Below are 22,024 nucleotides of genomic sequence, written 5' to 3'. Positions count from 1 at the left end.
TCATAATACTTTCTCCCTTCCTACCTTCCCTCCAAAAACACCCTTCAGGGTGGTGTCTGGTCCCAGGTCATTGACCCCCACGGCCTATCCAACCAAGTACCCTGTCCTGATCAACTTGCTAAGGGTGTGGGCCACCAATCGATCCTTGTGCTGAGGCTCCTGGTGCTGTCTGCTGGTGACTCAAGGACACGACACCATCCTCCAGCAACACATGGGCCAACGTGTCTCTCCATAAGCCAGCTGTTGCCTACCATGGCCATGGCTGAGGAGGAGCTGGAGACCACCTCCTCCACACTGGCCTCCAAGGCTTAGAGGGCAACAGGCCTGGGTAAGCTTGGATCAGCTCTGAAGAGGTGAGGTGTGAGCAGCAAGGCCTTCTCCATGCTAAGGTGTAGCCACATCTTGCTGAATCCAGCTTCCTGCGGTGGTAGGTCCCAAGGGCTGGGATACTGTCCATGGTCAGCTGCATCACCGCCACCAAGGTCCCTGAGCAGAGTCAGGGTGACGAGGGATCTGTGATCACAAGTGGGCTCCTCAGACAGATACTCACCTTGCTGAAAAGATGCTGTTGGCTCTGTGCTGCCCACACCTGACTACAGTAATCCTAACTGTGGTTGACAAGCTTCCAGGGCTATGGCACCAATGGAGGGTAGAACCTTTACCCAGCCTTGTACTGGGTTGAAGTGTTTCCCCAAACAGGTCTGTCCAATTCCCAACCACCAATACCTGTGAACCTAACTTTACCTGGGAACATATCTTTTTAGATTTTTTTTCAAAAAGGATCACGGCAAGAATGCATCCTAGACCAGGGTGCGCCCAAATCCAATGACCGTTATCCTTACACAAAGACTCACAGGAAAAGTTCATGTGAAGACACAGGCGGAGACTGGCATTATGCTGTCACAAACCAAGGGATGCCTGGAGCCACCAGGAGCTGGAGGCGGCAAGACGGCAATCCTGCTTCTTCCCAATAAACTTGTCCTGATGGTGGGAGGGACTCGGTCAGGCCTCCATCAAAGATAAGCCACCTGGGCCCCAGCCCTTCCCCCAAGAGAAGGCCATGGCAGCAAGTCCCAAGTCTGTGAAGACGTCACCACAGGGACATCTTCCTCCGCTGCTTTCTTTGATCTTAAGATGGTGTCCCTTGTGGTGTCAGCATCCAGAAATGTGAATGGTGGCGGCGGATGCTGTTGGGAAACCCATGGTGAAACCTGTGTGGAGAATGCAGGTCCAGAGCTAAAGTCATGTGGCAGGCGGCACAGGAGTGTTCCTCTCCACGGACTTCTGAGTGACACAGCTTCTGCCCACACCTTTATCATCTCAAGCACAGGATCCCAGGGATCTCGTTGTGGGTCTCTCTCGGTGGAGCCCCTGCATCGATCTCCACTAGCACATATACTGAAGGGATACCAGGGCACTTCAGGCCCCATTCCCTAAGCTGGACCATTTGATATCCAGAGCTGCCTCTGCTCTGGCAGTTGACAAAATTCTTATGTCTTTTTTTAGTGCAATCACCTTTCCTTCACCTCCCCAAGGAGGCAAATCTTTATCCTCTGAAGGCATGCTGGATGGTTTCTGCCTCAGTTGAGTGCCTCTGCATCAAGAATGGTTCACACTTCTTCCAATGGCCAAGGTTAACCAAGCGTGGGAGGCCAGGCTGCCACCTGGGGCTCAGAACATGAACAGTACACGGTCTAAGAGTGGAGAGGCAAGACTAGATGGGTTTCTGCAGACAGGCAGTCCCAGGCCTCACCGAGGAGCTCCTTCCAGACAGGCAGGTAACACCACTCTCTCCCTGGGGCAGGGCCGGAGTTGAGAAGGGCTGCTTGGGGAGGGGGGTGGCCACTCCTCCATCTGCACATTGATAACCCCTAGGTGACAAATGTCTCCCAAACACTGCAAATGCCCAAGATGGAGAGGCATCCCAAAAGTGTACTCAGTGGGACAGGCCCCAGGCAGGGGCTGCTGGAGACACGAAGTGCCCTGCTTGCAGCAATGGTTCTGGGGCTGCATTCCCCAGATCTTGGGAACCTTCAGCCAGATTCAGCTGGGCTTCTTCAAAGTCGGCTATGTGTACTGACGTACGGGAATCACCTTACTCCACAGTGATTTGAAATTGCACTTAAAAACTCTATTAGAATTCATGGAGTAGAAAATAAACCCTGCCCAATTATGTGTGAGCAAAACCCAAACAGCAGTGTGGGCCTCTGGAAGCTGCCCTGCAGGCCATCGGGAGAACGGAGGTTGCGGGGTCGCTGCAGCACTAGGTCTCCAAGCTCCCAGGACACTGGGTCGCTGGCCCTGGACCTCTCTGGTGACCAGGAGCTGCACTGCCCCCACACCCTGCCTTCCTGTGCTGGGAACAGGGTGGCAGCACCCTGCCCATCCTGCTGCAGGTGGGCCAGACACCCAGGGCTACGACGGGCGCAGAATTTTGTTTTTTCTTTATTTGTCTACATTCAGCTCAATTCAGATGTACTGCCTGAATGATGCAGACATACCAAAAAAAAAAAAAAAAAAAAAAAGAAACCCCACTCTTTCCCACTGGTTTTTAAAATAAAATCTTCACTTATAAAACTGAAACACTAAAGCATTAAAATACAGAAAGCTCGTTTAACTCACTTCACAAAAGCATTAACAGATGACGTATCCCTTCCGTAACTATTTAAAGACAAACTGAGTTAACGCTAACACCAATCGTAAATAGACAGAGGGATACTTAACTGCAAGAACTCAAAAAACTCTACTCAGACAAAGTTGTAATGGCAACTAACAAACCATTGAAGACACGGAGTCCCAAACACGGCTAAATATGGGTCACAGGACGGGTCACGGGGGTGACCAGCTGCACCTCACGACACGGCAACGTGGACAGGGGAGGGCGGAGGGGCCTGGAGAGGCCGGCTGACATGTTAACTGTGATGCATAAAACTGAATCTTACAATGGGAGGGTAAGTGCAGAAGGTACAAATCTTCACCCCCTCGGGGGCTTTATCTGTATTGATAGTTCATGCTGTGGTCTGCGTTTCTGCCATAGCCCCCTTGTGATGACTGGTAGGAGCTGGGAGGACCGCTGTAATTCTGGCCGGACCCTGGGGAGTTGTAGTTCGACTGTGATGAGTAGCCTCCTAAGGGAGAGAGGAATGGGTCAGAAGTGAGGGGCATGAGGCCCACCCCACGGTCAGTGCTCAGGCATCAGCCAACACTAGACAGAGCTGCGTCTGTTCACGAGATACAGCAGCAGAACAGCCCTGGAAGCGCCACTTTGTTAAGTGCCTTTCCACGGTCAGTGGGTCTGGTTCTCACATGAGCCCTGAGAGGTGGGGCCATCAAGCCGGGCTTACAAGGGGTAGGGATCTGCTGTCACACATGCATCAGCCATGGGAGCTGTAATGGGGGACTGCCTGAGCCAAGGCTGAACTCACCACCCCCAACCAGAGTTCACACAGCAGGCTGTTTGGCCCTCACTGTTCCCAGCATTTTCCCCTGCTGGTGCCAACATTTACAAGTAGGGCAATTTCTGGACTTCCCTAGTGGGGTCAGGGGGCTCAGGTTTGATCGCTGGTAGGGGAGCTAAGATCCCACATGCTATGTGGCCAAAAAGTTTTAAGAAGTAAAATAAAATTGGGTCTCAAAAATGTCTGGCTCTGGAAGCCAATGCTTGAGGTGTGTGCAAGCCTAGGTTCTCAGAAGCCCCGCTGAGACCCTGTGACCCCCATGCCTGGCTCATACCCCACACGGAAGCCACGTGGCAGCTGCCACCACAGCCCCATCTGTGCTGCTCCCCGCACACGCCAGGCCACACCACTCCTCATGGGGCCCCCATGGGCCCTGTTGGCTCTGAGTTTAAGCCTCCCCTCGCCCCACTGCACCACCTGCTTCCCCAGGCCCACCTTGTTTGCCTTGGTATGAGGAGCCACCCCCAGAACCTCCGTAGCCCCCGTGTGACCCTGGATTGTAGGACGATCCGCCTGAGCCGTAGCTGTTCCCGCCGCTTCTGCCTCCACTACCACTGTAATCTGGGGGAGAGAAGACAGTGTGGTTAAGGGCTGTGGCCACGACGTGGCTGGGGCACTCCAGGTTTTTTGTGCTATAGCCCTGGCAGTGGCAGACCCTTGGTTGAGACCCTGGGCCTTCTCAGGAATCCCTGTCTTAACTGTTTAAACCTGGCAACCAGTCCAACCATGAAGTACCAGGGGGCACTGGAGTTCTGAAATGTCACCACATTCTGAAGCCCAATTGCATCGTGCCTGCTCCAAGCCTCCTCCCTTCTCCCACTCAGCACCCAGCGACCCCTGCCGGGACCACTCACAGACAGCACGGCTTCCTGAAGGACAGCCCAAGGATGCCCCGAGCCTTGTCGTGCTGTCTGCACAGGAGGTGAAGAAGGGGGCAATAACTGAGGATCTGCTGGGGGCTGTCTCCAGAGCCTAGCCCTGGAGGCAAGCTCATAGCAGCTGGCCTGGCCTCACAGGCTTTATCTATTCTGGTGACCCAGCCTCTGGAACCGTGGAGAAGGCAACAGGGAGGGGACAGCAAAGACTCAGACTGGGAGATTCATATCCAGGGTGTTCCTAATGCCTGCCCTGTAGCCAGCATCGCTCGGCTCTCCACCACGCCTGGGGATGTGCTCTGCCAGCCAACTCACTGAATTTGCTCTCGTAGCTGTAGTCGGATCCGCCTCCGCCCCCAGGGGAGCCGTAGGAGTTGGAGTATGAGGAATAGTTGCCCTGTCCGTGATTGTAGCCTTTCTGCTTGCCCTGCGGGGGCCCGTAGTTGCTGTATTGGCTCTGGCTGTAGGACTGCTGCTGGCCTTGGTGGGGCTGGTAGCCGGAGCCATATGAGGGCTTCTGTTGGCCGCCGTGCGGCTGCTTCTTCCCGGCGTGTTTTGGGGGCACTGGGGAGTTGTAGTTGTCACCTTGGTAGTAGGAGCCGTAGCCAGAAGAGCCACCACCGCCCCCGCCGCCGCCACCACCGGCATTCCCCGAGTGCCCTCCGTTGCTGTAGAACTGACCTAAACAGGAAGGCAGTAGGTCAGGCGGAGGAGGGGGAGACGGGGAAGGGCAGGAGGGGGGCGGTCGCAGCTGTGGGCCCTGAAGGCTGACCCACAAGCCCATGGCCCAGGCCGGGACAGAGGGACGGAGGCAGGACAGCGAGGAGTGGTGGCTCCGGTCCATCAGGCAGCCTGGTTGGGGCTGGCCCCAGCCTTCAGCTCCACTCACCCATCAGCTGATGACAACAATGGATCTTTGCCAAGCAGCGGCACGACAGCAGGCCGACAGCAGCTTTTGCGGCAGATGTCAACATTATAGTGAGATGGGCTCCAAGCGCGGGATGACATTCACGACTAGCTTGCTGCTACCCAGATGTCCCCAACAGTGACAGGAAAAGCAAAGCCCCACAGAAGCAGCCAGCTCCCACCTTGTCCTCCTCCCCTCACCCCCCAACTCCCCGCTGTGCTGGGAAGAGGCTCTGCAGTCCAAGCCCTGGGTGACCTCAGGAGATATTCTGTAATAACGCCCCTAAAGCCAAAGCCATTCATGGAAGACTAGCTGGTCTGAACAATGACTTGGGATGTCTCCCGGGTGTGACTTCCACAGCCTCGAGGGGAAATGAAACACCAGAGTTGGGTTCCCGACGCCCAGGTGAGGCCTCCCACAGGGTACCCCCCTCATTCCCAGCACAGCTGCCGGGCACAGGCGGGACCCAGTGACAGGACTAACAAGTGTGCAGCGAGGCCACCACATTCTCAAGCCCTGAAGCAGAGAATGTACGATGGATACCCGCCTTCCCAAGCTGGTCGCTCGGTATAGACCCTGGTTTGTTAACAGACCCCAACACTCAGATGGACCCATGGGGGATGGGCCTGATAAGGCAGGGTGATGGAAGGCGGAGGTCAGGTCATGTGGGTGGCTCCCCGACCCAGCCGGGCAATCCCCGACATTCACGCAGGGGCGGCGGAGTCCCTGGGGCAGGCAGACCCAGGCACACTACTTCTGGTTGCCTGCTGCCCGACACAGCCAGCCATTTTGTGTGCCCAGAATAGGGGAGGTGGAGGAGGGAATGTTCCCACACACCCAGTCCTTCCCATATTTAGCAGCAATGGTCTCCAGTCTTTTGAATGAGGTGAATCTGGGAGTTCTCAAGGACCTTCCACCCACTGCAGATAAACGCCTCGTACCACTGTGTCTTGGGTGGTTCGGACAATAATTTGGATAGAGCTAATCTGCCACATAACTTAATTTCCTTAAGACCCTTCCACTCAGCCCACCAGAAGGCAGAAAGACCAGGGAGAAGGCTGTGTCCCCGATTCGAGAGAAAACACGCGAAGGTTCCTGGAGGAGGGGCGGTACCCCCTTGAGACGCCCACCACCTCAGCTGCCCACGGTCTGCACTGAGCGCCTCCTCACCCCTCCGCCAGCATGGGGATGAATGAAGACGCCAAGGACTGAGGGCTTGTTACTTTAACATGTATTGATTAAAAAAAAAATAATAAAGGGGAGGGAAAGTTTTCAACTTTCAGGATATTCAAATTTCAGGATAACTATTTCCTGGTATAAAAAGACATTATTCTCAAAACAATAACGTTCTAAAAAAAAAAAAAATACACCATGCAATCAAAGTTTCACTGAATGTTTCAAACCCCTGGGAACAAACTATGGAGTAACCGTTTTGACCAGTTTTTTGCCTGAATAAACGCAAAATCTTGCAAGTCAATGTGGAGGCAGGCTTTGCTGCAAGAACTGTTTATCAGAGCCAAAACTATACTTGTTCCCAAGAAGGACTCCCGCCAGGAAACGAGGGTCTCATTCAAGAGCCAGAACGCCTTGGTGCACCTCTACTTGCAGGGAGACGCCCCCAGCTCAAGACTGCAACTTCGGGGGAGAGGGCAGTAGCTTTCCAGGCCTTCTGGAACCTGTCGTGGGAGCAGGCTGGCAGCACCGGGCCTGCTGGGGGCTTGGCTCCTCACAGGAGAATTAGGCGCTATGTATTAGGCTCTTTCTACTTGGATATTTTTAAAGCCCCATTTAAAAGAAAAAGGGAAAAAAAAGAAAACTCCTTAAGAATCCCATGCATTTGCAGCAATGATTAGGACTTGCAAAATTCTACGTTCTCATTTCCTTAAAGCCTGTCTGTTTCTTGCACTAAGAGTGGAAGCACAGTTTTGATACCTTTGAGAGTTCACCTCTAGCTAAAGCAGCCACAGAATATCGCACTCCGGAACAAGAACCCACCAGAGCAGTTACAAAATATGGAAGAGGTTAACTTAGAACAATGTACAATTCCCCAACGTTCTCAATGTTTCACATGCTTATGGAAAAAAAAGCAGATTGCTCTGGATTCGGATGTGGTGAAACTGTTACTGTCAAAGGCATCAAAGAGATTTGGGGATTTGTTAAAAGGTTAAAAATTCATACAAAACCTGCTGTAAATTAAGACAAAGGTAGATTAAAATGCATTATTATCTGTCTCTTAAATAAAGTAATGCTTTCCATAAAAAGCAAAGGTGGGCTTTTGCCTTGATGCTGACCAACGCTGGCTCTAGAATTCTGTGCAGTTCTGCACAAAAACGCATTCTCTGAAAAATTGTTTTCCACTTATTGTGAACTTCAATAGGACCAAGTTCAAAGGCAAATCACGATAAAAACTGCCATTGTCTTAAATTCTGCAGGCTAAGAGTTTCAGACAAGCTGCGGTGACAAGCCACGGTTGAGAAACCCAGTGAAGCACAGGGCACAGCACGGACACTTTGGGTTTTGGAGTTCGAGAAAATTGGAGTAAAAAGTTGATTTTGTGTGCAATACTTTTAGATGCTCTAGGAAGACCCAAAATCATGATAGCCGTAGCAGTCTGTGAAAAAGTCACCTACAAAAGGGGGAGACAGAGCAGAGAAAAAAAATTAGAATTCTTTTGAAAAAGGGCACAGAGCGCCACATTTGAAATTCATGTTTTAGATTTCTCTGCTCCTGTAACCCCCCAATGAAGGCTCCTTCTCAAGACAAGAGCTGTGCACTGTCAGGAAAAGCGTATTCACAGGTTTGGTGCTTCGCATGGCTTAAAGCAGAGAAATTTAAAATTTTGACTTTTAACGAATTTGCCAGTTAAACAAATGTGAGCCTTAACACTTAGTAAATTACGCTTCTGCAGCATGGGGGCGCTGGAGGACCACTTGCCCTAACACCAAACACAGGTGCCAGCCGCCCATGAATCTCAGGGAGACTGCTGCTGCTAACACTGCTGGGCCACCCTGCTCTAACTCAGGGCACGGGAGCTAAACTGCAGCTTCTTCCCAAGCTCAGACAAAGAGAAACACGCACTTACTGTAGCCAGCAGTCGCTGAGTTGCCTCCATACCCGTAGCTGCCATACCCGGCACCTGGAAGGGAATGGACAGGGTCACCAGGATGGGAAATGGGTCTGCCCCACCCCTGCCTCCTTCTGCATCTCAGTGGGTCCCCGGGGCAGGGTGGGGGTGGGGGGTCCCCACCCACTGCAGGGAGCAGGCCAGGCCCCTGGGGACAGTGCAGGACAGGGTCCTCACCAGCATTCATGTAGCCTCCATGGTTGGCACCACCGAATCCTCTCCCTCTCCCTCGACCACGGATGTTCCCTCCTCTTCCCCGTCCTCGGAGGTTGGGGGGTGGGGGCACTTCATTGTGCATGGGGCCCCCCATGCCAAACCCAGGGTTATGTGGCTGGATGGGAGAGAAAACAGACAACTTACATTTATCTCCCACTCAAATGATCAGAGAACACCCACCAAGGAGAGAGCACCCGGAGAGTTCAGGGCTGAACACTCACCTTAGCAGCAAATTTTGGGCCACCTCTCACAGGTACAGGGGCTCTCTTCTTCTTGTTGGCCTCCAGGGAGAGAGGGGCGTCAGGGAACAGCTTTTCTAGTGCAGCCAGAGCGGCATATGCTTTGGCCACCTTTTTGTTTGAGCCAGCACCCTGAAACTTCTGGCCATCCACCTCGACCTGGGGAGAACAGATGTGTGTCAGGGTTGACCCAACACTGCCTTTGGAGTGGGGGCATCTCCTAAGACCCCAGGCCCCCACAGGAAGCAGCCCGGGACCACTCGCCTCCATGACGAAGCGTTTGTCGTGGCTGCCGCCCGTCTCTGAGATGAGCTCGTACTTGAGGCCCCGCCTTTTCTCGTTGAGCTCCATGACAGGGTTCTTGCCATGTTTGGTCAGGATCGGCCCCTGCTGTTTTACGTTCTCAGGGAAAACAGAAAAGAGCACCGACAAACTCAGCTGAGGTCTCTTCCACAGGCGGCAGCCGCCCCTGCGTTAACAGTCTGAAGCCCTCCGCTCCACTCACTCTGCTGCCCGCCCCGCTGGAAATCACCTGTGGGCTTGCCAGCAATGGGACCACCTCCACCCACACCATCTCTCTCAGGGAAACAGCCTAGCCTTGACTACAGGCCTCCCAGGCGCCGCCCCCGACGTTGGGTCAACACCAGCACAGGCCTCGACAGCGCACACTTCCACTCCCTCCACAAGGCCCGGGACTGGAAGGCTGTTACGCTTCTGGAGGAAGAGAACGAGGACCAGTGCCTGTCCTTGTTCAGGGGACCCCGAGACACTCCTGCGGGGCCTCACAGCACCCACCCTGTGCTCACCTCGGTGGTGGGGTCCGAGGGGAAGGCGGCACTGGGGGTCGAGACGGCCTCCACCACAGGTGGAGGGGCCACCACGGCGGGCTTCGCCTCTGCCTCCTCGGCTGAGTCCTCCCCTTTGCTGGAGTCTCTGCCTTCAGCACCCGTGGGCAAGCCCATGTCCTGTAACACCTGCAGGGGGGGAGACCCCGTGTCCCCAGTGAGGAAGGCCTCACCCAGACAAGCACTCTCCCACATCCAGCATCCTGAATCAGCAGCTCTAAGGGAGCATCCAGCCAATCGGAGGCACTTTCCTGAAGCTCCCAAGACCACCAAATGCCCACCCACATTTGGAGGCCCTGCACCCATCAATGACGGCATTCTGGCCGTGTGTGACTTGGCCACTGGTCAGGCCTCTAACTGTTTCAGTGTTTCCATTCCCTCCCTCAGCCTCGTGCTTAAACAGGGGGCAGTGGCTCTTAATGGGCACAAAGCTGAGGGAGGCACTTCAGCATTCCACCACACTGCTGGCCACACTCACCTTCACAGCCACGTGCAGCTTGGCAGTCTTTTTGGAGGGCCCAGAGGCCTCGAAGGAGCTGCCGTCCACCTCCACTGACATGGTGAAAATGGGGGCATGTACTGGACCGGTCTGGGAAATCAGTTTGTACTGCAGCCCCGGTTTGAGCTGGTTCAATCTCATCAGGGCGTTCATCGCTTGTGGAGGCTCTGCCTTCTCCTCTAGAAAGAACACGGTAATGCTGCTCTACAATGCCAGTCAATTCTGACCCCGACAGGGACACTCTTCTGACTGCCCGCCCGCCCGCCACACACCACGTGGTGGACTGGGCAGGAGACCAGGTGGCCACATGTGCTGAGGGCCTGCCTGCCCTGCTATCCAGACACATACCCTGACTGTGGTCACCAGCTGAGGTGCATCCATCTTAATTGTGTTCCATGCCCATGCTAAGTTTAATCAATCCCCTTCATGGATCACAGCCTTGTCGTGGCGAAGGAGCTTGCATAGCTCAATGAAGCTATGAGCCATGCCATGCAGGGCCATCCAAGATTGATGGGTCATACTGGAGTTCTGACAAAATGTGTTCCACTGGTGGAGAGACTGGCAAGCCACTCCAGTATTCCTGCTGTGAGAACCCCTCCAGTATTCCTGCTGTGAGAACTCCACAACCAATCATTCTTAAAAGGACTTCCACATCACATCCGAGAAAAACAGAACAAAAGCAGGTGTGTCACCACTTTGGGCTAAACCTTCAATGAAGCCAGAGGGCGGCTTAAAACAAGGACTGTGTGTGAATGCTTGTACCTTTTTTCTGAATCTTCTTCTTCTTTTTGCTAGGAGACTTTTCCTCTCCATCTTCCTCCATCGGGCGTTTCATGGGCGTAATGGCGTAGGTGGTGCTGGGGGGTATTTGAACTGAAACAAGACGAGGACGGCAGCACCTGAGACTCTAGCCTGTCCTCTGCCAAGAGCCCATGATGACATCACCGCCTGGGCCCAGGCCCCACAGCCTCCTTACCCGTATAGTCCACTGGGTTTTCATTCTTTGGTTTCTTGGGCATCTTAGATGGCAGAGGGTCCATACCAAGTACTTTATGGAGCTGGCCGAACGCAGCTAGTCGCAGCGCATGCTGGAGAAGGGGAAGAGGAATCTGACTGAGCCGCCCTGCACTCCCAGCCCTCATGTGTGCGCTCACTAATACCTCCTGGAAAGGGTGGGAGCTGAGGGGGTTGCTAATGGTCTCCCCTATGACAGCAAGGGGTCCTCCGCCAGCCAGGGGACGGCCTGATTGCCAGGGCCCAGCCTTGCTGTGGGGGAAGGCCAGCCTGTGACCACCCCCCTCAAAAGAATACAGGAGACCCCAACCTGGGGACTGGTTGCCACACGGAGCCACGGGGTGGGCCTGCAAGGGAAGGACCCCTGGAGCAGTCCACATAGCAAATACGTCTCCCCGCTGAACTCGGGTGTCTGAAAACGGCACTCGAGCAGGCCAAGGGGGGGGCAGGTGACAACCTCACGTGGCGCCAGGGGAAAGAAGCAGCCCAGGTTGGGGCGCCCTGTATCAGGCCCGAGCCCCTGACCTTCGGGCCCCAAGCTGAGCCTACCCTTAGAATACCCAGTAACGGAACTGGAAGCCAGTGATTACAGACTGGGTAAGGGCTCACGTGGCAATGGCGACGACTATACCTGCGCACTCTGTGTGATATCTTCCCGTTGCTGTCTGTCTAGATGCCCAATAGCATCAGTGGCTTCTTTTTCACAAGGGTCATAAATGCCAGAACCATCTGAAGGCAGGAAACAAGGAAGATATGCAGAGGATTATCTTTTAACATCTCGGAAGCGTGGTGCTGGGCTGAGGGAACCAAGTGCGTTACCCCCCGCGCCCCATCCACACCCAGCTCTGGAAAACACGCCGGGCTCAGTGACCCACTCGGCGACCAGCCCGTGAGAGAAATAAGCCACTTGTGTCTCAGAGCAAGGAGCTCGCGTGGGAGTGGGTCACTACTGCCCCGGATCCGCCCGGAGTCACAGCTGCGGAGCCGGCACAGGGCTGGATATGATGGTGCAAGAGGGTAGTCACATGCTTCACCCCTGGGGGGACACGGGGCTGCTGCTACCCTAACCCACTCAGGGGACCCGCCAGGAAGTGGCCTCGGGGCCCCGGTCCCTGTCCTTTCCTTTCCCTGCCACCTGCAAAGCACAAGGCCCCAACCTGGCATGACGATGCCTGAAGCCAGGCACTCCAGCACCCTCCGCAGGGCCTCGCCGGCACCCATGGGTCTGTTGGCTGTGCCGATGGACTTCTCACAGAGAAGCTCGAGGGGCTGAAAGGGAAGAGGGACAGTTAGTCACCAAGTCCAGGAGGGAGCAGGCTGACTCTGAGGCAGTGTCACCCTGTGTGTGTGTGTATCAGAGTCAAGGCCCTCCAAGTTCACAAGCCAAAGACAGCACACCGGGAACGGGGCTCCACCAACTTTTCCGTACAGGGACTGGCCTCTTAGGCTGTAGGGGCCAAGAACGGAAGCTGTGTGCTTAGGTACTTAAAGTGAAGCATTTAGAAAGATAAAAACCAGGAGGGGGTGTGGGTATACTTAGAGCTGATTCATGCTGCGTACAGCAGAAGCCCACGCAACACTGTAAAGCAAGTATCCTCCAGTTAAAAAATAGTTTAAAAAAAAAAAAAAGCCATTCTTCACAACAGACTATAGAAAGAGGCAACTGGCCAAAACAAGCCTGTGGGCCTCAGTCTGCTGACCCTTGTCTCAGAGCAGCTACAAAAGCTTCTACACAGAGAAGCTGTCCCAATAAGTGCGCCGCTGGTCCCCAATCGGCTGAGCTGTGCACCCTCCTCTGGGTTTCTGGTCTGGCTCTCAGCCCCACCCAGGGTGTGGCACTCAGCAGGAGCTCAACAAGCAGCTGTGATGGGATGCATCGGCCACACCCCAACGGGCCACTCCAGCCCACTGATCAGCAACACAGTCCTGGGATCTGGGAAGTCTCTGCATACATGACCCGAGGTGCCTTACCCATCCTCTGAGGGGACCCCAGGTGGGCACTCGGGTGCACAGGTCCCTCAGGACCCGGATGACAATGACACACGACTTCAGCCCGTTGGCTCTGGCCTAGAGGAATAAAGCACAGGCTCTTTACACCGTGGCAGCTCCCTGCACGCAAGGCAGACATGAAACACACAAGTCTCAGGGCGCTGCTTTGTCAAGGGTAAACGAAGGTGAGCGTGCATGACCAAGTGTGCGGTCAGCAGCGATTCCACCGAGTGGATGGTAATAACGTTATTACTCTTGGCACAAAGCAGCAGCTCCCCACCTACTCAGTCACAAGCCTCCTTGGGGGGGGGGTGGTGGTGTCAAATTTGTCTATGCGTGCTCCTTTAGCATCCGCACTCCAGCAGGTGCTAAGTTCAGCACGGCGCTCTTCAATGTTACCACAACTTTATGGTGAAAGTTAGCCAAGTTAAAACTTAGGAATTCTCTACCGAAAGACAAATAGAAGAACAAAATGCAAACCTGGAACCACTTGGCGTGTCGGAGGGACGCCAAGGCAGCAAGGCATTTCTGCCTGTCCAGAACGTCCGGGGGGTCGTTGACTGATAGCGTTTCTATTCATGGATGGAATAAGAAGACAAGGTACAGTTTGACCAAGGGGTTTCTGTCAGGTGGAAAGGGGATGTGGCAGCTTCCTAAAGGGCAGCTGAGGCTCCCAGAATCTCAAGTCCTCTCCACCCTTGACCAGGGAGGGAGATGCTCGAGCATATTGAACTCAGCCCCGAGAGGAGATTGTAAAAATCAGAGGCCCCCTCCAAAAAAAAAAAGAAAAAGAAAAAAAGAAAACAAAAAGAAAAACAAAAACAAAGTGGGAAGGTACTCTAAAAGGAACAATCCCATGGGGAGGGGGACAGATAGGTGGACCCTATCTTCTAGTAGATGGTTACCTTGCTTCCTCTCCCCAGCATCTCCCAATAAATGAGCTATGCTAAAAAATTCATTAGCAAAAAGAAAAAACAAAAACCAAAACCGGAAAAAAAAAAAAAAAAGGTGGGGGAGTAGAAATGCACTCCCTCTCTGCCTCCCACAGGTCATCCCCTGAGGCAACTATGGCAAAGGGGACCACCTCCGCCCACCAGGCGGGACTGCCCCAGCCCCAGCCCTTGACAGAGTCAGTCCTGTTGGTCAAAGGTCCAGCGTCCCTGAATTGATAAACTAGAAGGGCTCTGGTGGTGAACCAGGTATCGGAACCAAAGGGCACCGAGGAACCTCAACAAGGGCGTGCGTAAGCCTGTGCTGCAGCAAAACCTGGGCGTTTGTCGTTGCCACCATCGGTGCGTCAGGGGTTTGGATAAGGCCGGTCACCCTGACTTTCAGTCATGACTGAAAACCATCCACCCAGAGATGCACAAGGGGCCCTGGGCGGACTCGGAATCGTGAGAGCATTAGCACTTTCCGAGGTTCCAGGATTTGTTCTGAAAATCGCTCCACTGTTAAAAAAAACTTTATCCAAAACTCTGCCCCAGCTCTCTGCATCTCGATCATGGCCACAGGTAACAGCAGCCAGTGGACGAAGACAAACAAAGAGGCCCTGGTTATACTGCAACACAAGCTGTCTGCACAAGTCCAATGTGATACTCATGCAGAAACCATCTGGTTGTCTTCCGTACTTTAAAGCCTATAGTCACTGGGGACACGCTTTTCCAAGGCCAGAGACTGGCTCAACCGAAAAAACATCTTTAATACCGATGAGAACATCCAAGGATTAAGACAGACAAAGACGGTGCAATCCTCTCGGAAAAGTACTACTCACTTTTAGTGCAACTGTTTTGTCAACCTCCCAGGACCAAAACCCAATGGGAGATGTGAGCTCAAGGAAAGGTGGTCAAAGCTATACCGCTAGCCTTTTATCAGAGCAATCTAAAACTTCATAGCACATTTTAACAGTGAGGGGATACCACAGTGCCAACGCCCTGCTGGCCTTTCTCAGCCTCCCTACCTCCAGCTAATACTTTCTCCATTTCTTCTCTGACAACAGGGGAGGTCAGGTGGATGGTCAGGGACAATGGAGGCTCTTTTGTGTTTTTTATCACAATCGCAGCGTCATCAACAGACTGGAGTATTTCATACTTGTCATCTGTGACCGCCTATAAAAGAAAACGCAACCGTCAAACACGTGTTTCCCAAGACCAGCAACAGTTCTCTTGAGCTCCTGATTACGACTGCAGGCCAACTTCTTGGGTTGTGACTGACAGCAGCGCCTTCCACTAGGGGTCAGACCGCCCTCTTACTGGACAGGTCTTTGGCCATCTTCCAGGTACTCCAGGGAGGAGATGACTACTTAGCAGAGAGAGGAAGTTTTGTAATACAACGTTAAGAGTTTAGGGTCTGGGAGGAGGTGGTGGTGTGAAATCCTCACTGTGTCACTTGGGAGTCACATAACTTTCGACAGATCACTCTATTTCATCAAGATTATGATTTCTGATTTGTAAAATGGACTTAGAGACACGACCGACACCCAAGGCAGCAAAGGAACTGAACCGGACACGGCACGGAAAGCATAGGACCCAGCATGGTGTGGGCAGCCGCCACCGCCGCTTCCACACACGGACGAGCCGCTGTCGCAGGGCACAGAACGAGAACTGCGTGGTGAAACAGCTTCATGTGGCGACTATGGAAGCACATACTTGCTGCAAATGCATGCTACATGCGTCTATAAAACGACATTCATGACTGTAACTTCTGCTTTCTTCTTTATACCATTTATACGCCCTGATCAAGAAAACTTGAGTATTTATGATTTTTGTCAAAGAAATAAAAAGTTTTGGGGAGAACAAAGGCACTGTAGAGGATCCAAGCTGACTTTCCTCCACCTCAGCATTGTTAAGACGCGCCAGTCAGATCACTCACAGTGGTGGGGCCGTCCTGTGCGCTGGAGGACCTCGGAAAGCCTCTCCAGCCTCTACCTACAGATGCCAGTAGCGCCGCACCTACTCTGCTGAGATAACTTAAACTACCTCTAAACTCACTCCATGTCCCCCTGGGTTCAAAATGTACCCCAGTCAAAAATCACTCATCTACATGATAAAAATATACTTTCTTGGGACTTCCCTGGTAGTAGAGACTCCACACTTTCAATGCAGGGGGCACAGGCTCGATCCTTGGTAGGGGAACTAAGATCCTGCATGCTGTGTGGTGTGGCCAAAAGAGAAAAACGGGGGTAAAAAAAACAAACACCTTTCTTTATCTCTATAAACACTCTATGAAAATGGTCTTTCCTTTAGAAACATTTATGTCAACTTAATTTCCTACACTTAATATACTTTTTAATAGACAAAGATGGAAACCAACTTAAAAAATTACCACTAAAACAAAAGTTCAGGGCTGCCTTCCCTTTCAACAGTCCCCCGAAGCCTTTCCACATTGCATTAGCTGCTCATTTCAATTCTGACCTCTGTCCTGAACCCTGAGGGATCAGGCACATGTGACAGAACAAGATTTACATGGGAAAATGAACAGTGTATCTACAGGATGAGAATTTCTACTTTCTTCTTTTCTTATCCTGTGGCTGCATCCAGGGTAGTGTCCCCAGGAGGCACTGAGGGGCAGCGACACACAGACATTCTGAAGCCCAGACACCTCACCAGCCGGGTAAGCTCCCCGCACCACAGGCAAATCTACTAGAGTACTTAAGATGATCAAGCCCCACCTCAGTCATGATGAAATGATATGTGTGCAGAGCTCGTCTGGCCTAGGGCCTGGTTCAGTCAATGCTGAAGAAATGCCAGAAGTTACTATTTATATATTACTTCTGTAGTGAGGCAAATAAATCGGTTAAAAACAACTTTTTTAAAGTCCAGGTTTGCATCAAGGAGGAATACCCTTTGCAGCCACCCGCCCATCCATCCACTGCTGGAGTCTAGATGTGACGGTCATGCCCAATGCCACCTGGTACACAGTGGGCGCCCAGCCTGGTGCAGCTGCCGGGCAGCTACAGACACGTGAGAACAGCAGGGGCCAGGCCGGGTGTGGAACACGCCTCCCAGCACACAGCGCAGCTGGTCACGTCTGCCCCCGACCACCCTGCGTCCCCAGTGGAAGTGGGCACTCACAGTGAGCTGGATGGCCAGGTTGTCAGCCACCTTGTCCAGGAGGGCGGTTGTGGGCTTCTCCTTACACAGCAGCACCAGCTCCAAGTCCAAGTCCCCCTTGAGCAGAAGGCCCTTTGCCACGAGGCCAACACGCATCACTCCCCTCAGGGTTCTGGTCATGTGCTCTGTCTTCTGCTCCCTGAGAACAGCCCAACACAGGCCCAGTGAGGTGCAGGCTGGCCAGAACCCAGGGGCCCCGGAAAGGCTGGAGTTTCTTAGAAAAAGGAGAGGCTCAACGCTGCACTGGCCAGTCTCCCTAGAAATAAGAAAAACACCCTACAAAGCCAACCTACCCAGCCCCTTCTTTTCCCTCGTCTTCCGCGGGCACATCCACATTCTCAGACTCGGCATGGTCGCTGCTGCCTTTCTCCTGCTCATCGATCCAGTCCGACACAGCTTTGAGAGCCCGCTCTGTGTGGGACACCATGTTTTGGACTGCCTCCAGCTCCTCTTGTGTTGGGTAAACGGAAGAGTGCTTTGCCATCACATGGCGATCATCATTCACAAAAATTCGAACTGGACGCTGGAAATGTGAAAACTTAGTTAAAAACTATGTAAGGAGACCAAGCAGCTTGACGCTTATCTGTTCAGTTGTACAGCTCACAATTACGCACATGAAAGTAAGACTATATGAACACATCTGAAGATCTGAGAAGGACAACCAAACATAACAGTTGTGCTTTCTCTAGCCCACGGGAAGAAGGGGGCACATTATACATTTCTCTATTACTAGAACTGTTACACTACTTCAAAGAGTCTAATGAAAAATGATTATAAAACCAAATGCTTTGGGGAGGCAAGACAGGTGAAGGCGATTGAGAGGTACAAATTACCACATATAAAATAAATTAAAAGGACAATAGGGAATGTAGCCAGTATTTTATGATAACTTTATGTGGAATATAACATACACAAATATGAAATGACTGTTGTACACCTGAAACTAATATACTGTAAGTCAGCTATACTTCAGGAAAAAAAAAAAAAGAAATGCTTTGGGGCAACACCACAAATATTTTTGTACGTGAATGAAGAAATAGTATCTATGATTAACAAAATAAATTTCTTACCATTTTTACTTCTCTTTATCTGTAGTGTCTGGAAATCAAATTTTTGCTTATCTTTTCAAATTGTGACAGATTTCCTTGGTGTTATCAATACTTCAACTATCTATAAGATCAGAAAATCTTTTTTAGTTTCATGTATTTCATCGGCGGAGGAGTCTGAGCAGTCAGATAATCCCGCAGGAGGAAAGCGGTGCTGCCTCAGGAAGGAGTCTGTTAACACAGCAGGACACATCTCTATTTTCAAGTAATCACTAACCCAAGGTACAAACAACTAATTATAAAACTCCCCAAAAATGAAAACAGCTGGTTTCTAGAAGCCACGTTTGACTTCAGGCCCACATTCAAGATGATTTTTACTTTTTAAAAAATCTCCTTTCAACAATTTCTCCATATGAAGTATGCCAAGTTTTACAAATAAACCTATTACCAAGCCGCCCCTAAATGGTATGGGTTAAAATGTTCAGCAAAATCTTGGTGTTTGGAGAAGGAAAAGAGAAGGAAGGAAGGAGCAAGCTCTGACCCTTGAGGGTCATGAAGACATGGAACAAGAGCAGGAAACAGAGGGCCCCAGATGGCTGCTGTGAACTGGCACGGCAAGAACCTTCTGAAGCACAAGGGGGACGTGGCCACCCCCAGGGTGCAGCTCTGGAGTGGTTGAGACAACTGAAAAGGACAACACAAGTCTCCAAGACAAATGTAGCTATAATTACAATTTTCGACTCTAAATAACATGCTGACTACAACCTACTCAATTCCCACTCTGTGCAAACAGTCTGGTCCACACTGAAATCTTCCAAATGAGTAAACAACCCAAAAAGCCCCATCAGCAGAGTAGGCAACAGATTGACTCCACCCATTCCCTCCAACCACATAACAGCTAGCCCCTTCCATCCACACCGGTTGTTACCAGCCAGCGCAGCAGGTTCATCTCAGAAAGGCATTCACTTCAAGGATAAACTCTGACAGGACTAGCCCCAAAGAGAATTTCCCACAATGCTTTAGGACTAGCTAACTATCTCATTGAAAACTTAGGGGCTGCCAACTAAAACCTAAAAATCTAAGGGTGGAATGAGAAGTGATACTCCTGCAGAGTCAGGCAAAAGGACATATGGGGTCCAATGCTTCCTGACAGGGGAGGGAGGGAAGGAAGAGGACCACAAGTCCCTGGGCTCAGCCTTGGCTGTGCCTGAGCCCTTGGTAAGCCACTCAGTAGTCACCAAGTGGGAGCTTTTGCCACTACCTGTGTGGCCTTCAAGTTCCTTGGAGCTTCCTTCAACCTGCAACATGGAATCTACCCCTCTACCTCTTCAAGGGGAATGTGAAAATTAGATGAGTTGGCCTGTGGAAAGCATGGAGCACAAATCCCACAAACCCTAAAAAAAAAAGCAGACTTCTACTACAGACAAGAAGTACATCATCAGATTGTTGTGGGCTAATAATAAGCACATGCAAAAGCACATCCTGCATAAGGAATGAATGACACTATGGCTGTGTTTGAAAAGAACATCTTTACCTCACATACACATTAAAGATAAATTTATGGCTTAAACTACACGCCTGGTTTTTGCTTGCTTTAAAATACTTCACTGAGGGACTTCCCTGGTGATCCAGAAGGTAAAACCCTGCACTCCCAATGCAGGGGGCCTGGGTTCAATCGCTGGTCAGGAATCTAGATCCCACATGCCACAACTAAGAGTTCACATGCTGCAACTAAGACCCGGAGCAGTCAAATAAAAATAAATATTAAAAATAAAATAAAATTTAGGGGTGAGGTGGGGAGTGGAAAAGGGAACAGGACAAACCAACACTGGAAAACGTTAATACCTTTTGAAGATGGAGATGGGTAGAATGGGGATCACTGTGCGTGTCTGAAAATTTCCATAATAGTTCTTTTTTAAGTGCATAGCAAACTGAAGAATTCTTACAAAAGTGCAGCCATGGCAGGTAATCTAAAATGTAAACCAAATCTCAGAAAATAAATTATAAACCGACAAGAAGCAGGCCGTCGGAAATCACAACTGACTGGTGAGGAGCCCATGGTAAACAATCACCAGTCCTGGCCAAATCTACACTGAAACTTCATCAACTTGATAAAGAAGGATGATGTTTACCACTGTACTGACTTAGTCAGAAGTATTCTGTGTGCACCTCCCCTGGACCAGGCCCTGAGCCAGAGGCTGGGACAGTGATGAACATGGTAGGCAAGTCCCCCGTTCCTGTGGACCTGGCCACCCTAAAGGACAAATGCCTTCCCGCCAAATTCAACATGGTGCCAGAAGCCAACGCATCACCTCTCTATACTTACCACTTCCTCATCTTAGTCTTCCTCCACCACAGATATCAGATACAGAGGCTTAAAAGTAACAGAGGGTTTAAACCAAGATTCCAGGGGCCAAAGATCTTTTTATTAAGGGCTTTGTAGGACTGATACTGTCTAAGATCTTCTAAAAGGAGCTCCCAGAAGAAGTAGTTGATTCAGCACCTGATGCAGAACCATGGTGGGTGAGCCTGGGTCAAAATGCAGTATCAGAAAGCCAGGAAGAGACTTTCCTGGTGGTCCAGTGGTTAAGACTTCGCTTTCAAAGCAGGAGGCACAGGTTTGATCCCTGGTAGGGGAACTAACATCCCACATGCTGTGTCGCATGGTCAAAAAATAAGAGTTGGGGAAAAGAAAATAAAGGGAAGGAAGTGCTCAGTGATTACTGCTGGCACGTCCAAAGGACAAAGGAGCTGACTTGTGAGGGCTCCCACTAGCTATATTTGAGGCAACCGAGTATCAAAAACAAAAAAAGACCTGTATGAAGTCCTCCAATGCAGCAGAAAAACCAAACTAATCTGCAATCACCTCCATGGGATGGTGGCAGAGACACCTGGAAAGGATGCCAGGAGCTTTCTGGGGTGGTGGTCACAGTCTGCACCTTGATAATATTGTGGGGGATGTGCACTGACCAAAATCCACTGAATGGTATATGCAAGATCTGTGCATTTACCTCAAAAGAAAAAAAAGCCAAAAAACTTTAAATAAATACTGGACTCCAGTTAGTATCTAGAGGAAAGACTACAACTTTCTGCTACCTTGAAAAGTATCATAAAAACAGATACTATTAACTCTAGGGCTTCCCAAGTGGTGCAGTAGTAAAGCGTCCACCTGCCAATGCAGAAGACAGAGTTGATCCCTCAGTTGGGGAGCTTCCCAACTGAGGGAATGGCAACCCACTCCAGTATCTTTGCCCGGAAATCCCACGGACAGAGGAGTCTGGTGGGCTATAGTCCACAGGGTAGCAAAGAGTTGGGCGGGACTGAGCAAACGTGCACACACACACCAGCTCTATTTCAATGAAAATAAAGTGGCTGAAAGACGAGAATAGAGAAGGAGAGAAGCGTGAAACACAGCTGAAGTCAATGGAGAACTCGGGCGTACAAACAGGCAAGCGCTGACTGTAAAACACTGTCACTTTTTCTGTATGTTTGAATCTTCTAAGAAAATGTTACAAGTATATGACTAAAACAGATTCAGCATGTGAACAGTACACATGAGTCCACAATGATACTTATTTGACACCACTGGAGACATCCACAGCCCAACTCCCTCATCCGAAGGGACCAAGGTTCACCCGAAGTTGATTCAGGGGATCTCTTCGAAAAATGCTATCTGATGAATCGAGACAGTCCGGAGAGAAAA

The 22,024-nt window shown here is 51.3% G+C and overlaps 1 protein-coding gene across 4 annotated transcripts; it reads right to left on the bottom strand.

Moving 5' to 3' along the window:
- Positions 1-2,545: 2,545 nt before the first annotated feature.
- Positions 2,546-20,245, bottom strand: ILF3 (interleukin enhancer binding factor 3). Of its 4 annotated transcripts, none has more exons than XM_020902390.2 (20): positions 20,167-20,245; positions 18,346-18,445; positions 17,569-17,798; positions 17,237-17,414; positions 15,124-15,271; positions 13,647-13,738; positions 13,149-13,244; positions 12,335-12,446; positions 11,809-11,906; positions 11,140-11,251; positions 10,926-11,036; positions 10,143-10,342; positions 9,626-9,793; positions 9,084-9,221; positions 8,802-8,978; positions 8,542-8,695; positions 8,323-8,376; positions 4,649-5,014; positions 3,894-4,019; positions 2,546-3,128 (listed from the first exon to the last, which is right to left on the bottom strand). In XM_020902390.2, exons 2-20 carry the CDS (start codon positions 18,346-18,348, stop codon positions 2,992-2,994), a joined length of 2,700 nt encoding a protein of 899 aa, XP_020758049.1. In that variant the 5' UTR covers positions 18,349-18,445; positions 20,167-20,245; the 3' UTR covers positions 2,546-2,991. The 4 variants fall into 4 exon arrangements, with proteins under 4 accessions (XP_020758049.1, XP_070320448.1, XP_070320455.1 ...); XM_070464347.1 differs by having other exon boundaries at positions 9,084-9,209; positions 20,167-20,244; XM_070464354.1 differs by lacking the exons at positions 2,546-3,128; positions 3,894-4,019; positions 4,649-5,014 and adding an exon at positions 6,457-7,866.
- Between the last annotated feature and the right edge of the window lie 1,779 nt (positions 20,246-22,024).

The sequence above is a fragment of the Odocoileus virginianus genome, chromosome 3, assembly GCF_023699985.2.
Source record: "Odocoileus virginianus isolate 20LAN1187 ecotype Illinois chromosome 3, Ovbor_1.2, whole genome shotgun sequence".
Classification (NCBI taxonomy): domain Eukaryota; kingdom Metazoa; phylum Chordata; class Mammalia; order Artiodactyla; family Cervidae; genus Odocoileus; species Odocoileus virginianus.
The sequence above is the reverse complement of the archived record's forward strand: the minus strand, read 5'-3'. Positions and strand labels throughout refer to the sequence as shown.